A 17,435-nucleotide genomic window follows, 5' to 3' on the forward strand; every position below is an offset into this window, starting at 1 on the left:
TGAATCCATACATGAGCTAATGGCCAAAAATGTGCTAGTCACCTCCTTTTCCTGAACTATGACCTTAATCTGAGCATGCTCTGTGACATACATCTTAAACTTTGTGTTCTCTGAAATGTGCTCTCCTCTATGAATATGTCTAAGCTCCTGGGTAAAATCCCCAAGCTTCCTCTTTAGAGGAAGGAGCAGCATGGGGTATGATGCTACTGCTTCCTTAGATGATGCAGGGGCTACACCCTTTTCCATTACCTTTTCTTCTGCTTGAGCATCTCTGCTTTACCATTCTCAAGAGGAGTGCTCATAGATTGGAGCTATGGCTCAGTCATTAAGAATGACAACTGCTCTCCTAAAGGATCTGAGGTTAATTCCCAGTACAAACAATAGGCAGCTCACAGCTGCCTGTAACTCCAGATTCAGGGTACTCTGCCCTCTCTTCTGGCCTCTGAAGGTACCTGTACTCTTACACATGGGTATGCACATAACAGGGACATGCACACATGCGCATAATTAAAAACAAAATAAATCTTGAATAAGAAAGAGGACAGATCATTGTGTTCTGTTGAAGTATATAAAAAAGAAAAAAAAAGACAGAAAAAAAAACTTTTCCCCAATAACTCCCTTTCTTAGCTTTGTTGTTTCTGCTTTGGCTGCAATTGCTCTAAAGGGAGGATTGAAATTGCAGTGCAGATCTCAGGTAGAGTGCTTGTGTAGCATGCAAAAATCCTTGGGCTTAATACTGAACACTGAAAAAATGGAGAGGAGAAATTGTCCTTGGAAGAGAGAGGAGGAGTCAGAACAAAATGAAAAAGCAGCTCGTACTTGGCCTTGACTGGAGCTGGAGTTAATGAACTCTCCCCTCCCCTTTCTACCTTCTCCTGCCTCATCCAACTCCCAGCAAAGTTTGCCTCAGGTAAAGCTGCAGGCCTACTGATCTTTCCAGAACCAACACTGTATGGAAGCCAAGTAAATAGATATGGAATGCTTTTGTGGTCCTACCTTGTCAGACCCAAATCTCAGTAAAACATGAAAAATAGACATTTGGGCTGTTTTGATCATTTGTGTTAGCCAGAAAGTCCCATTTATTTGCAAGCTGTCTCTTTGCTTTGGAAAGAAGGTGATGGTTGTGACAAGGTATCAGAAGTCCAGGCAGCGTCCTTGCTGATGGTTCTACATGAACAGATAATTTTGTTTCACCCAGAAACTATGAAGCTAATCTGAAACCTGCTCCCCCAACTTCTATCGCTCTGTATTTCATCCTAAGATGGGGTCTCTTGTAGGGCAGACTGGTCTACAACTTGCTTCATATGTAGCTGAGGCTATCCTTGAACTCCTGAACCTTCTGCCTCCACCACCCACCACCACCACCAAGTAATGGAATTATAGGAGCACAATCCCTCCTCCTCCATTTCTTTTCTACACCATGAAATCCAAAGCTGAAGGTAAGAAAGAAAGAGACTGAACCTTACCAATTCAAAAGTTACATAAGAGTGTCTGTAAGTTTTATAAAATTGATTAATCTAATTTTAGTACTTTTCCTGTGCTCCAACCTGATCATGAGTTGGAGGTTTTCACAGAGCAATTAATCACAGAGCAAGAAGAATTTCCAGACTCAAAATGTTGGAAATGCTTAGAATATCAAGCAATCGGGTGAGCAGTATTTGCTTGTTAAATTGCATAATGTCAAATGAATATTACTTTCAGATATTCAAATAAAAGACAAAATACCAAACAACCTTGCAAGTTCTAACTCTCCATAATCATTGAACAGAAAAGGTAACCCAAATAATAAAAAGTGAGATAATATTTCTAGAAGGGAAAATAAATGTCAGGTCTTGTCAAACTAATATATAAATTCCACTAAAATCACTGTTGAAATGGGAATTTTTAATAAGTGAAATTATTGCAAAGTTCACATAAAGGATGAGCATAAGAAAATAAATCCAAGATAAAATTAAAGACAAAAAGTGAGAGGATGATTCATATGTTCAGATATTAAATTTATGCCTTTAACCCCCAGCACTCAGGAGTTAGAGGCAGGTCCTAACTAATGAGATCCTATCCAAGTTCTGAGGTTCCAAGAGTACAGTACAACACAGGGGGATGGAACCCAGCAGTTGATGCACGTGAAGAAAGCTTTCTACCAACTGAGCCACATCTCCAGCTCCCGTAAGCTAGTTCAGAATAAAATGTTTCTTAATAGTTCATGGCCACAAATGTGGTATTGGAAACGTTCTAAGTAGCATGAAAATTACCAGCATTTCCACATATGCTCTGGTGTACACGCATATCTCTATAAGACCACACAGGAACTGGTGACAATTGTTATAGAAAGCAATTATCTGAAAGGGCCCCATTTGTTCTTTTAGAACCAGTTTAACCCTTCCTCTTTCTCTGTGTATGAGACTTCAAGATCCACTTTCACTGGCTTCCCGGCCTTATAATTTCTAATTGATAGCCAATTCTAGGTACAAAGGGCAGGCAATGAGACGAACTATTGGCCCATATCCTTCCTCTTACTGTGACCAAGATTATGCATGAAAATGTCTCTCTAAGAAAGACTACAGAACCCATTGCTTTGCCATCTACTCTAGGATGATCTCTGTTGCTGTGAACACACACTGAGGGAAGTCAGTGTAGAAACTCAAGTGGAACTTGAAGTAGAAACCATGGGGGTTGGCTTGCTAGCTGTCATATACAGTTCAGGAGCACCTGCCCAGGGAATGACACTGCTTAAGACAACCCCTCCAACATCAATTAACAATCAATACCATAACTTCACAGGCCAATCCGATCTGGGCAATCTCTCCATAGGGACTCCCTTCTCACATGACTCTAGGCCAACAGTTCTCAATCTTTAGATATCACATATCCTGCATATCAGATAGTGACATTACAATTCATAACAGTATCAAATCACAGTTATGAAGTAGCACCCAAACTAATTTTATGGATGGGGTCACCACAACATGAAGAACTATTTCAAAGGTTCCATAGCATTAGGAAAATTGAGAACCACTGTTCTAGGTCATAGTAAGTTAACAATTATAACTAGGATATTAGAATTCTCCAGAAAAATGAAGCCAACAAGGGGTGTGTGTGTGTGTGTGTGTGTGTGTGTGTGTGTGTGTGTGTGTGTGTGAGAGAGAGAGAGAGAGAGAGACAGAGACAGAGAGACAGAGAGACAGAGAGACAGAGAGACAGAGAGAGACAGAGAGAGACAGAGAGACAGAGAGAGAGACAGTGACAGAGACAGAGACAGACAAAGACAGACAGAGACAGACAGAGACAGAGAGAGGGGAAGGGAGAGAGAGAGAAGAGAGAGAGAGAGAGAGAGAGAGAGAGAGAGAGAGAGAGAGAGAAGTATGCTCTCTCTAGAGTCTGGTAACTATGGCTTTCCCTTGTCTGTTCAAGTCTAGAGTACTTTTTCCTGTAGTTGAAATTTAGAATGTCCTCCAGTCCTCCACAGGGTCCTGTGCTGAAGGCTTAGCCCTCAGATGGCTACATTTCAAGGTACACTAGACTTTAAAGAAGCAGAATCTAGGTCTGGTAAGATGTCCCAATGGGAATGAGAGCTGGCCTGCATGCCTGGTGACCTGAGTTTGATCCCTGGACCTGCAATGGTAGAAGACAATGGACTCTTACACGTTGTCCTCTGGTCTATGCATGCGCACCCATGCTCACGGAAATAAAAGTAACTTTAAAATTAAGAAATAACATAATCCCTTAAGGAACTGTGTTCCATTATTTCATTTGACTACTATGATACCTGTTTCCTTCTGAGTGTCTGACTAAGGTTCTCATTTATAAATATTAATGTTTATAGTTAAGCATAGCCACGAGCAGCTAACATAATGAATTCTATTAGTTTATTGTAATCATAGGCCAGCCAAGTGATCAAAAAGATGCACTCTATCTCTCCCTTTCTCCCTCGTTCCCTCTCTCCCTCTTCCTGCACACAGCCCCATGTGTGTGTGTGTGTGTGTGTGTGTGTGTGTGTGTGTGTGTGTGCCCGCCCTCTATATCCTATTTCCCCTCTCCCTCCCCCAAGAATTTTGAAATGAAACCAGGGACAAAAATCCAGGAAAAAATTGAAATGCTGACACCTCTATAGCCATGGTCTCTGGCCCTCTGAATCACGCTCTGGCCTTGTTATCAACTCCAGGACACAGCTGGCCATGGACAGGCAGTCCAACACAATGTTTAAAATTCAAAATATGAAACTCTGAATAATGAAGCCATCTGGTCCATATTATGTTGTCCCACAATCATAAGTAATGTGGGCTATAAATACAACAAGCAGAAGGAAGCAAACAAGAGACTATTCATCAGTTCAGAGAATGCACACATGATATGATGACTCTGGTGTAGATTCTATCACAGACACAGACATGTTCTTTCAGAAAACTCTCTACAAATGGTGGCCCAAAACAGACCTGGATTGAAATAATTCAACCTGTTAGTACTTTTCTGTCATATACCTTCCCTCAAGAATCTGTACAATAATCACAGGATACAGAGAGAGGGAAGGACCTGGGTGGGAGAGGGAAGTGGGAGGGGAAAGGGAAACAGGATCAGGTATGGGGGCAGGAAAGAAGCCCAGGGGGCAGGAAAATGAATGGAAATAAGCAGCTTCTGGGGGTGGGGAGTGTGGGGACCCTCTAGAAAGTGCCAGAGACCTGGGATGTAAGAGACTTCCAGGACTCAGTGAAGGTGACCTTACCCGAAATGCCCAACACTGAGGAAGATGGACCTTGAAGAGTCCACCTGCAGTAGATAGACAGGGCTCCCAGTGGAGGGTTGGAGTCACTAACCCATCTTCAAATTTTTTAACCCAGAATTGTTCCTCTCTAATAGAAATACAGGTTCTAAAATGGAGCAAAGTCTAAAGGAAAGGCTCTTTAGTGACCAGTCCTACTTGGGATCCATCTTGTGGGTGGGCACCAAATTCTGACACTTACTGATGCTATGTTGTACTTATAGACAGGAGCCTAGCATGGCTCTCCTCTGAGAGGCTCTACCAGCAGCTGACTGATACAGATGTAGATACTCAAAGCCAACCATTGGATGGAGGTCAGAGGTCAAGGACCCCTATGGAAGAGTTAGGGGAAGGATTGAAGAAGCTGAAGGGGGTGGCAACCCCATGCGAAGACCAACAGTGTCAATGAACCTGGATCCCTGGGAGCTCCCAGAGACTAAGTAAGCCACCAACCGAAGAGTGTACATGGTCCGAGGCCCCTAGCATATATGTAGCAGAGGGCTGCTTTGTCTGGTGTTAGTTGGAACAGATACACCTAATTCTGTAGAGATTTGATGCCCCAGGGTGGGGGACATCTAGGGGACACCCTCTCAGAAGTGAAGAGGAGGGAGGCTGGGAGAAAAAATTCTGGCAGGGAGGGCCAGGAGGGGGACAGCATTTGGGTTGTAAAGAAATAAAATAATTAATTAGAAAAGAACCTCCATACATAAAAGATCTGTTTCTTTTTAAAGAATGAATAGTTAGCCCACCATGGTAGTACACACCTCTACTCTTAACATTTGTTAGGCTGGAACAGGAGAACTATGAGTTTGAAAACAAACCAGGCTACATAGTAAGAATTTATCTCAAAAAAAGGGAAAAATGTGCACAAAAGTGGAAAGATGCTTCAGTAGTTAAGAACAGTTGCTGCTCCCTAGAGGACCAGAATTGGGCTTTCAGCAATCACATCAAGCTGCTTGCCAACTCTGAAACTCCAACTCTGAGTAATCCAATGCCCTCTTCTGGCTTCCAACATTACCTGCACTCATGCTTGCATATAAACACAGATACTTGTAAGTTTTGTTTTGTTCTGTTCTGAGACAGTGTCTCTCTACATAGCCCTGGCTGTCCTGGAACTCACTATATAGACCAGCCTGGTATCAGTCTCAAAGAGATTTGCCTGCCTTTGCCTCCGAGTGCTGGAACTAAATGCATGTGCCACCACATCCATCTAAGGACATCTATTTCTAAGGACACACTGTTTTGTATCATATATGAATGACAACAGGAAGCCAGATGTGGTAGTGTACACCTTTAATTCCAGCACTCAGGAGACAGAGTCAGAAGGTTATCTGTGAGTTTGAGACCAGCCTCATCTATTTACCAAGCTTCAGACCAGCCAGGGCTACATAGTGAGACATAGTCTCACAAGAAAGGAGAGAGAGGAGAGAGAGGAGAGAGAGGAGAGAGAGGGGAGAGAGAGAGAGAGAGAGAGAGAGAGAGAGAGAGAGAGAGAGAGAGAGAGAGAGAACAATGACCTATAGTGGTGCCAAATCCAAAGTCAATTCACATTATAAGGATATATTAGTGGATAGGACCCTAAGAAACGAGTACAGCCTATTATTAACTCCCTCTATTAAAATCTATAAGACCTTGTGTGAGAAAATGTCAAACAACCAAAGTGGTTTGACTCTATATCTGACTATTTTCTTTCTGACTACCTCCATGGTTCCTTCCAATTCTGCATCTAGTATTGAGCAATAATCCAGTGAGATGGCTCAGTAGGGAATGGTGTTTGCCACCTAGTCCAATAACCTGAGTCCAGTACACGCATGGTAGAAGGAAGAGTCTGACTTCGCAAGTTCTCTGGCTTCCACATATAAGTCACAGAGTATGTGCTCAGATATATTTTTATACACAAAAAGTAAATTAAAAATCTTTCAAAAATGGTAAAACAAGAGTGATCGTGAGTTGAGAATTCATTGTACTAATTATTCTATACTGGAAAGTTTCCATAGTGAAAATGATTTCCATTTAAAGGATCACTTTAAGTGTGTTTCTGGACAACATGTATTGATCCAGAAACAGAGAACAGACATAGTCTAGAGTGCATGTATGGAGGTCGGAAGACAACTTTTGGGACTCAGTTCTCTCCTTTTACCATATGGGGTTCAGGGATTGAACTAGAAGGTTGTCAGGATTGTTGACAGGTGCCTTTTTTAGCTGAACCATCCTGTTGTCTTTTTCCTCTGTTTCAAAAATGCAGGGTCGCTTGAAATTTTGACTAGAAAGACAAAATAAGAAAATCACTATTAGATGGGGGGTGGGGAACCAGAGGTAGGTGGGTGGATCACTTAGTTTGAAGCCAGACTGATCAATCTACAGAATGAGTTCCAGGACAGCCAGGGCTTCACAGAGAAACCCTCTCTTGAAAAATAAATAGTACAACCATTCTGGAAATCAGTCTGGAGGTTCCTCAGAAAATTGGACATTGAATTGCCTGAGGATCCAGCAATACCTCTCTTGGGCATATACCCAAAAGACGCCCCAACATATAAAAAAGACACGTGCTCCACTATGTTCATCGCAGCCTTATTTATAATAGCCAGAAGCTGGTAAGAACCCAGATGCCCTTCAACAGAGGAATGGATACAGAAAATGTGGTACATCTACACAATGGAATATTACTCAGCTATCAAAAACAATGACTTTATGAAATTCGTGGGCAAATGGTTGGAACTGGAAAATATCATCCTGAGTGAGCTAACCCAATCACAGAAAAACACACATGATATGCACTCATTGATAAGTGGCTATTAGCCCAAATGCTTGAATTACCCTAGATGCCTAGAACAAATGAAACTCAAGACGGATGATCAAAATGTGAATGCTTCACTCCTTCTTTAAAAGGGGAACAAGAATATCCTTGGCAGGGAAGAGAGAGGCAAAGATTAAAACAGACACAGAAGGAACACCCATTCAGAGCCTGCCCCACATGTGGCCCATACATATGCAGCCATCCAATTAGACAAGATGGATGAAGCAAAAGAAGTGCAGGCCGACAGGAGCCGGATGTAGATCTCTCCTGAGAGACACAGCCAGAATACAGCAAATACAGAGGTGAATGCCAGCAGCAAACCACTGAACTGAGAACAGGACCCCCATTGAAGGAATCAGAGAAAGAACTGGAAAGCTTGAAGGGGCTCAAGACCCATTATGAACAACAATGCCAAGCAACCAGAGCTTCCAGGGACTAAGCCACTACCTAAAGACTATACATGGACTGACCCTGGACTCTGACCCCATATGTAGCAATGAATATCCTAGTAAGAGCACCAGTGGAAGGGGAAGCCCTGGGTCCTGCTAAGACTGAAACCCCAGTGAATGTGATTGTTGGGGGGAGGGCGGCAATGGGGGGAGGATGGGGAGGGGAACACCCATAAAGAAGGAGAGGGGCAGGGGTTAGGGGGATGTTGGCCCGTAAACCGGGAAAGGGAATAACACTCGAAATGTAAATAAGAAATACTCAAGTTAATAAAAAAAAAAGAAAAATAAATAAATAAATAAATAACCAACCTTATCATGAAAATTTTTTCTCTATATTGGCCCTGTCTTTGTTTTATGAAAATATATGTGGGTTGATATTGTACATACTGTGAGTCAAATGTTTTACTTAAGGTTATGGATATTTTCTACCATTTATGTATTTTTTCCTTGTCTTTTTTCTTTTTTCTTCTTTACTTTTTTCCCATTGGTCATCTAGAAAGCCAGTCCCTATTTTGTTGTCCATACTTTTAACCTCAGGATTTAGCTATTATTAATGCCCAATAAATGTTTGAATTCCTATTTCAATTCTGTTCTCTCAAAACTGCATGATGAAAAAATTGGTGTTATTACTTATTTGATTATACATTTCCATAGGCATGAAGAATAATTCAAAGAAACTTTCGTTTCCTTGGGTGACTACTCCTTACTGATGTTATTTCATAGGAAGGACTATGAATTCAGCCATTTAACTCTACTGAGACTGCTTCCATATATTTAAGAAATGAGTTAACATAGGTTCCAGAGTATATATTGTACATTGGGAAGTTATATTTGATACTTTGAGGTACCTAGGATCACATTCTTATTTTGTAAGTAATGTGTTTATTTGTGTTTTGGTGTCCATGTCAAGCATGTGAAGATCAGACAAATTTGGGAATCAGTTCTCTACTTTCACCTGGATCCCAGGGGTTAAAGTCAGGTCATTAGGCTTGGCAGCGAGCACCCTTTCCACTGAGCCTTCTTACTGTCTCCCCGAGACTAGCATTATAAAAGCAATGATATCCGTGCATACCTCCCTGACTCTCAAAACTGACTCTTACACTTTTCTACTTCTTCTGCAGTGTTTCCTGAGCTTTGGAAGGAATGATACAAAAGTCCTCTTTAGAAACTGATCATTCTACAGTTACATATTCTCCATACCTTGATCACTTAAGAGTCTTTGCATCAAATGTTGCACTCTGGAGAAAAAAAGAACTTGTCCAGTGAAGTCTAATCTATGGATATGTTTGTTGTTGTTGTTGTTGTTGTTGTTGTTGTTGTTGTTGTTGTTGTCTGATACATGGTCTAATATAGTCCAAGATGGTCTCTAAATGCTGTGATCATAGGTATGTGACATCATGCCACGTTCATGCAGTTCAACCAGGGCTAACTGCATGCTAGACAAGCATTCTACCAACTGAGTCACATCTCCATCCCTGGATTCATTTCTTTCAAGTACTATTAATAGAGCATCTACTGTCCTTCAGTCACTCTTCCCAACAAAGGAGATATGCCCCATAATAATATGAACAGATTTGAATGGGTTGTAAAATGAGTAAAAGTCCAAAAGGATGGGCACCTGTTTCAGCTTTTATTGAATTATCAAATTAAGGAACTGTTGGGGAAAACCTTCTGGAGGAAGGAGATAGCGCTTGAGTTTGTAATACTTCCGTGATACTTGTTTGTACCAATGATATTTAAATGTTTCTCAGTAAACAAGTTTCATCTTTTTTCACTTCAAATAACTTGATTCCAACTATGGAAGCCCATCTAAAAATGAAAGAGTAAAACAATCACATAGATTTTTCACCTGGGTCTCTTTCTGCAGCCCAATTAGAAAACCTATCACAAAATATTGCATCATGCCAGCTAGGTGTGGTGATACACAACTGTAACGCTAGCACTTGAGAGGTTGAGTCAGGAAGAAAGCCTCAAGTTCAAAGCCAGCCTGAGCTACATATTGAGAGCCTGTCTGAAAAGAGGAAGGAGAGAGAGAGAGAGAGAGAGAGAGAGAGAGAGAGAGAGAGAGAGAGAGAGAGAATCTGTCCTACTCTTGTAGAAATCTGGGGGTTGTAGTTACAATAAGCCTCAAACAGCGCAAGAGCTGGGCAAATGTCTACCTTCTATGTTATTAGAATTAACTTTTCATTGATAACCCTGAGTTATCACTTACTATGTTTTATCTGGGCTGCCCTTAACACCAATTTGCCAGCCATCAGGACCACGTTTCCTTGACCCCTGACCCATAGCAATTTTTTTTCTTGCTCCTCATCTTCTCCTCTCCCTCATGGTTCTCCTCCAACCCCCCAGGTCTAGGAACACTAAAAACCCCCTGTGCCTCTTTCACCCAGCTATTGTCTGTCAGCATCTTTATTTACCAATGAAAAATAACTTAGGGAAAAGCTCACATAGAATCACTTGGGTCTATATGCAGACTCTCTCATCTCTAGGGCAAGCAGGTCTTGGGGGTCCACACTTAGCATTACAATACACAGCAAAAGACCAAACCACAATAGTTCCTCTTTCAGTCCAATAAAAGGCTCCTTTTCTCTCTGATATAGATTGAATATAATTATAACAACTCCAAAATTTATAAGGTATAATATACATTTATAATGTCCAGTCCATTATATTTGAGAATTTAGATAAAGTATTTTATCATGTATCCTAACTTAATGAGTTTAAAATTTTATACCTAAATTATCTTTGCTTTTCATTTGTATTACCATCCTAAAACTATCTTTGTAAATCTAGAACACCTTTTTTTATTTTTTTTTTATTAACTTGAGTATTTCTTGTATACATTTCGAGTGTTATTCCCTTTCCCGGTTTCCGGGCAAACATCCCCCTCCCCCCTCCCCTTCTTTATGGGTGCTCCCCTCCCCATCCTCCCCCCATTGCCGCCCTCCCCCCAACAATCTAGTTCACTGGGGGTTCAGTCTTAGCAGGACCCAGGGCCTCCCCTTCCACTGGTGCTCTTACTAGGATATTCGTTGCTACCTATAAGGTTAGAGTCCAGGGTCAGTCCATGTATAGTCTTTAGGTAGTGGCTTAGTCCCTGGAAGCTCTGGTGGCTTGGCATTGTTGTTCATAATGGGTCTCGAGCCCCTTCAAGCTCTTCCAGTTCTTTCTCTGATTCCTTCAACGGGGGTCCTGTTCTCAGTTCCGTGGTTTGCTGCTGGCATTCGCCTCTGTGTTTGCTGTATTCTGGCTGTGTCTCTCAGGAGAGATCTACATCCGGCTCCTGTCGGCCTGCACTTCTTTCGCTTCATCCATCTTGTCTAATTGGATGGCTGCATATGTATGGGCCACATGTGGGGCAGGCTCTGAATGGGTGTTCCTTCAGTCTCTGTTTTAATCTTTGCCTCTCCCTTCCCTGCCAAGGGTATTCTTGTTCCTCATTTAAAGAAGGAGTGAAGCATTCACATTTTGATCATCCGTCTTGAGTTTCGTTTGTTCTAGGGATCTAGGGTAATTCAAGCATTTGGGCTAATAGCCACTTATCAATGAGTGCATACCATGTGTGTTTTTCTGTGATTGGGTTACCTCACTCAGGATGATATTTTCCAGTTGCATCCATTTGCCTATGAATTTCATAAAGTCATTGTTTTTGATAGCTGAGTAATATTCCATTGTGTAGATGTACCACATTTTCTGTATCCATTCCTCTGTTGAAGGGCATCTGGGTTCTTTCCAGCTTCTGGCTATTATAAATAAGGTGCTATGAACATAGTTGAGCACGTGTCTTTTTATTTTTAAATTTATTTAATACTTAATAATAATTCTTTGGTTTCCGGGCAAACATCCCCCTCCCCCCTCCCCTTCCTTATGGGTGTTCCCCTCCCCATCCTCCCCCCATTGCTGCCCTCCCCCCAACAGTCTAGTTCACTGGGGGTTCAGTCTTAGCAGGACCCAGGGCTTCCCCTTCCACTGGTGCTCTTACTAGGATATTCATTGCTACCTATGAGGTCAGAGTCCAGGGTCAGTCCATGTATAGTCTTTAGGTAGTGGCTTAGTCCCTGGAAGCTCTGGTTGCTTGGCATTGTTGTACATATGGGGTCTCGAGCTCCTTCAAGCTCTTCCAGTCCTTTCTCAATCAGGAGGTTTTGATTGAGGACATGTGGCTACTTGTTAGGTCTGGCTTGGCATGTTATATTTTTATATGGAAATTTGTTCTATTGTTCTTGTTTTGTTTATCTCTTTTTCTGTTGAGGGCAGACTTACACATCACAGCAAATGTATAGAGGTCAGAGAACAACTTGGGGAAGTCATTTCTTTCCTTCTACCATGTGAGTCTTGGGGATTGAACTCAAGAAGTCAGTCATGACTGCAAGCACCTTTACCTGTTTTTGTATGTATTTAAATCTAGATTCTGCATATAAGAGAAAACAGGCAACATGTATCTTTCTGAGTCTGGCTTCTTTTATTTAGTATGATTATCTTAAGTTCCATCTTATTTTTTACAAAAAACACTTTTATTTTTCTTTATGGCTGAATAAAACTCATATATATATATATATATATATATACATCACTTTTTAAAAATATTTTTGTGGATCTCTAGGCTGTATCCATTATTTGGCTACTTTGTTTTTTACTATTATCATTATCAAAATAGGATTTCTTAAGGTTCAATAAGCTATGGTGGCATGGTTCATGGAGATTTCTGCAATCAGATTGTGCCCCTGGTATGATGAAATCACTCCCAAATGTATCTCTTAGGGAAGCAACACAATTCTTGTTTTAGTTATTTTTCGTTGCTGTGATTAAAAAATACCCTGACAAAAGCAAATTAAGGAAGAAAGGCTTTTTTTCTTATTCAAGTAACTGCAAATAGGAAACCAGAGGGGGAGCCCCAGGCTGGGACAAATCCTGGCCACCCCTCCCCCACAGAACAAGGGGAGGTGGTCCTATACCTTTTCCCATCAAAGTGGAGCCCCCCCCTCCTCACTCTGCTGCAGCATCCCCGGGGCCCGGGCCCCATCTTCCCTAGTGTGGGGTAACCAGCCTGCTGTTGCGCCCCACCCCCCTTTCCCCTAGAGTGTATTGTGGGGGGGAGGGGGACAGGCAAAATCGGGAGGATGAACATCTGGCACTGGTAGCAGCAATGATGGGTGTCTAAGAATGAACATTGAACAAAAAACACAACTGTCCAGAGGTAGTTTGTGAACAGAGGAAAAGGTGGAACCAGAACCTTGGGGGCAGGGAGGAGCAAAAGGAGAAGCGGGCAAGGCTAGCAACTTGGTGCCCTGCTAGAGGAAGAGTGTAGTGGGGGAGGCGCGTGTTCGAGCCCCGTCTGCCTTAGGTTGGAAGTGCTCTGGACCTCACTGAAGAGATGGGTGGTAGCACCCATCTGTCTCGTCCCAGGGGAGAGCAGCAAAGTGAGTGGAGCCAACATCACCCTACTTCCTGTTGTCCAACCACGGGGCTCAGCCAACCTGGTGCAGGATTCTCAGTAGGGTAGGGCAGGAGGGAAATCCTCCCGGTAACACTTGATGGGGGACATGCTGGGACCTAAGCATCCCCTGCACTGACCAGACTGCTGCTGCCAGGTCAGCCATCGGGCTTGTCGGAATGAGATGGGGCTGCGGCCCCTTAAGGCCAGGGAATGCTCCCAGGACCCTCTACAGGGAAGCCAGGAACAGCAGGGCAGAAGGGACCCGCAAAACAAAGAGCCCAGAGAGCAATGAGCGAGGGCTCTGAGGGAGTTGCACAGCAGGCTGGACTGTGGCTAGATGGGAAGTTAACCTTGTCAGGAGGGGGCAGGTGTGTTGGGGAGGAGGGCACAATATCCTGCTCCCGTGGGTGCTGCAGAGCCTGCAGCTGGGGCCTGGTGCAGTAGCATGCAGTGGGGGCGAGGTGGGGCCTTGGGAGCAGGGCTTCCAGTCCCAGAGGAAGGCTGCTCCTCAATGGCCAAGGAGCAGGTGCCACTGCAAGGGGTCACTGCTCCTCCTCCGAGGACTCCTGGGAGATGCCCTCCTCTTCCTCCTCCAGTTTCTTGGGTCTGCCCCTTGGTTTCCTCTCCTGAGTTGTGGTAACTTTCTGCGTCTTGGCTGCCCCCTTATTCTTGCTTCCCTTTAGTCGGTCCCGAGGTCTCTTCGGAGTTGGCACTTCACTGGGCTCCTTCGAAGGCCTGCCCTGGCCTTGCTTCTCAGTCCCATCCTTTTCCTGCTTGGAGGACAGGGGCTGGCTGGACTTTAGGACCAACTCGCTCATTCTGCTTCTCTATGTGTGGGGCAGCACAGAGTGAGTCTGGGCCTCCTTGGAGCCACGCCAACACCAGACATAGCCGCGATTCGGAGTCCCAATTAGAGGAGCACAGCCCCGGTTCAGGGGAGCTTAAAAAGCAGGAAGAAAGGCTTTAAATACAGTTGATCCTGGTGGGAAAAGCAAGACAGCAGGAGCTTGAAGCCATTGGTCACGTTGCAACCACAATCAGAAGACATGAACAATGAATGTCTGTGCTCAGCTCACCTTCTACTCTTTATACAGACCAAGATCCCAGCCCAAGGAATGGCGCCACCCACAGTAGATGAATCAGTCCACATCAAGATAAGCCCAACTCCCAGGCATGCTCAGTGGCTCCTCTCCTAGGAAATTCTAGATCTCATCTAGTTGGCTGTTATGATTAACTATCACAATGCCTTATTAGAAAAATTGTGTTCTCAGTTATATAATAAACATGTCACCTTAATTATATCTGTGAATCAAGTGATTGTAGCTCGAAGTAAGTTGTATTGATTGAGGCACAAATTTATCGGAAATAGACATTTGTCACCATTATGGAAGGCCACCTACAACCGTTTTTCTTTCTTTCTTTCTTTCTTTCTTTCCTTCTTTCTTTCTTTCTTTCTTTCTTTCTTTCTTTCTTTTTTTTCCCGGAGCTGAGGACTGAACCCAGGGCCTTGCGCTTGGTAGGCAAGCGCTCTACCACTGAGCTAGATCCCCAACCCAACCGTTTTTATTTTCACGAATAAACCTCTTGCCTAAAATTTAAGTTCTAAGAATTTTAACCCTTCTAAAGTGCCTGCCTGAGCAAGCGTAAGAATACATAAAGGTAAAATTACAATAAAAGAAACTGGGGAAACAAAATAAAAAGAAATCAAAATACCTCTAAGAGTTTATTACTTGAGCTAGCTGGGGATGGCAGGAGAATTGCAAGTCTGATGCCAGTCTGGGTTTAGTGTCAAGGAGAATTCTTGAGAAGAATCTGTGTCTGAACATCCCGTGACTAAACCTTTTGGAACCTATTAACAGCATACCGCTAGCTTCTACCAACCCAAACACTAAGAATGTCATCAGATAACATCTGAGGCCTACAGGCCTCAACTATTTTTAAGAGTATCTTGATTTATGACTTCCTTTGTTCTGATACGATAAAAAAAAAAAACTGCTTCTACATTAGAACATGGAGTTTAAACCTAAATCTGTGTTCTTGGGCCACTGTCACTCAAGTTTGATATATACATAAATATATAGGTAAGACTGGGGCTAAGTCATTCTTTATAGCTAGTGGCTAGCACCCACTACAGTCTGACTCAATTCCTGTGGCTTGAAGCTGTTACCCAACAGATGCCAGAATAGTCAATCTAAGTAATGAATGTCACTCCTCCCCCAAGAACACTATTTTGTTCTGCTTTTAAATACTTTTGGGACAAAAGTAGAGAGTCAGGCATTTTTGCAAAGTGCCCATCTTACCTTGGACTAGCTCATAGATATTGTATCACCCTAGTCTGCCTTTCCCCAAAACCCTGTTTAGTTGTTCTACAAGAGTCCTCTTTGAAGGGACCAGAAAGATGGCTCAGTGGGTGAATGTGTTTGTCACCAAACCTGATGACCTGAGTTTAAGCCTCAGAACCCACATGGTAGAAAAAAAGAACCAACCATGTGTCCTCAGATCTACAGACTTGTGCCTTGGCACTTGATCAGTTTCCTACAAAACACACACACACACACACACACACACACACACACACACACACACACACACAGCACAGACTCAGTGTTAGGGTTTTACTGCTGTGAACAGACACCAACTCTTAAAAGAACAACATTTAATTGGGGCTGCCTTATCGGTTCAGAGGTTCAGCCTATTATCATCACGGTGGGAACATGGCAGCATCCAGGCATACATGGTGCAGGAGGAGCTGAGAGTTCTACATCTTCATCTGAAGGCTGCTAGCAGAATACGACTCCCATATGGTTAGGAGGAGGGTTTCATTGCCCACCTCCATGGTGACACACTTCCTCCAAAAGGACCCCACCTACTCCAAAAAGGCCATACCTTCTAATAGTGCCACTGTCTGGTTCAAGAATATTCAAACCACCACAATAAGTAAGTGTAAAAAATAAAGAGGAAGAAAGGCATCTTCTTTGGAATGATAACTTTAGTAGCATGCACAAATGCTATGGAAATCAACTTGGATGTTACTCAAAAAACTAAAAATAACTACTACATAGCCCAGATATACTTCTTGGAAGCATACTTGAAGGGTTCTAAGTCATTGCCACACAAATACTTGCTCATCCATGTTCATTGCTGCTGTATTTACACAGTAACCAAGAAATGGAACCAGTCTAGATGGCCATCAGCCAATGAAATGTAATTTTAGGCAGCCATAAGGAAAAATGAGATTTTCAGTGGTGGCAGGCAAGAGAGGCAGAGGGTCATGATCTAATATAGTACAAGGTCTCAGATGTAGAGTTTAAGAGGGACACAGAAATGGATTGTTGGGGTAAGAAATGGATTAGAACAGTTACTAATGCCATGATCAGACAGATACGGTGATGGCTCTAATGAGAGGAATCTGGCCCATATGGCAGAGCTGGGGCGTCTTCTTGTAGGTCTCTGAATGTTGAGGTTTGTTTGTTTGTTTGTTTTTTGCTGTGTTATATACTGGTTGCTCCCAGAGGCTCCATGTACACCCAAGTGATGCTATGTGACCTTGACCCCAAATTATCCCTGTTTGGTGAATAAAGATGCTGACAGCCAATAGCTTGGCAGAAGAGACATAGGTAGGATTTAGAGTTCCTGGTTTTGGAGTCAGAGGAGAACCATGAGAGGAGAGGGAAGAAGGTGAATAGAGCTGCCATAGGGTGAGAATCTTAAAATAATGGCCATATGAGCTGGCTAAATGGAGTTAAGAGCAGCCCAGACAAAACATGGCAAATTATATAATGGGATTATTGTCTGGGAAATAGACATAATAGCATAAAGGATAGATATCTAGCCAACTCTTGTGCTGATTAAGGCTTTTTGTAAATATAAAGGCTGTCTGTGTGTGTTTTATCCAGGAACTAAGTGGTTAAAGGTAGAAACCCCAGATCGAGATTAAATATTTTCAACAACATCTGAGGAAGGGGGAGGTGGGGACAGGGCTAACAACCAATCTTG

General features: G+C 42.8%; 1 protein-coding gene across 2 annotated transcripts; it reads right to left on the reverse strand.

Moving 5' to 3' along the window:
• Nucleotides 1-13,981: 13,981 nt before the first annotated feature.
• Hmga1l1 (high mobility group AT-hook 1 like 1) lies at nt 13,982-14,257 on the reverse strand. Of its 2 annotated transcripts, XM_087601206.1 has the most exons (2): nt 14,081-14,257; nt 13,982-14,029 (listed from the first exon to the last, which is right to left on the reverse strand). In XM_087601206.1, the coding sequence occupies exons 1-2, from the start codon at nt 14,255-14,257 to the stop codon at nt 13,982-13,984; spliced, it is 225 nt and encodes a 74-aa protein (XP_087457332.1). The 2 variants fall into 2 exon arrangements, with proteins under 2 accessions (XP_087457332.1, XP_087457331.1); XM_087601205.1 differs by having other exon boundaries at nt 13,982-14,257.
• Nucleotides 14,258-17,435: the final 3,178 nt, after the last annotated feature.

The sequence above is a fragment of the Rattus norvegicus genome, chromosome X, assembly GCF_021556685.1.
Source record: "Rattus norvegicus strain SHRSP/BbbUtx chromosome X, alternate assembly SHRSP_T2T, whole genome shotgun sequence".
In the NCBI taxonomy this organism is placed as follows: Eukaryota; Metazoa; Chordata; class Mammalia; order Rodentia; family Muridae; genus Rattus; species Rattus norvegicus.

Coding starts and splice junctions, on each gene's coding strand:
- Hmga1l1 (XM_087601205.1), bottom strand. CDS start 14,257: ATGAGCGAGTTGGTCCTAAAGTCCAGCCAGCCCCTGTCCTCCAAGCAG.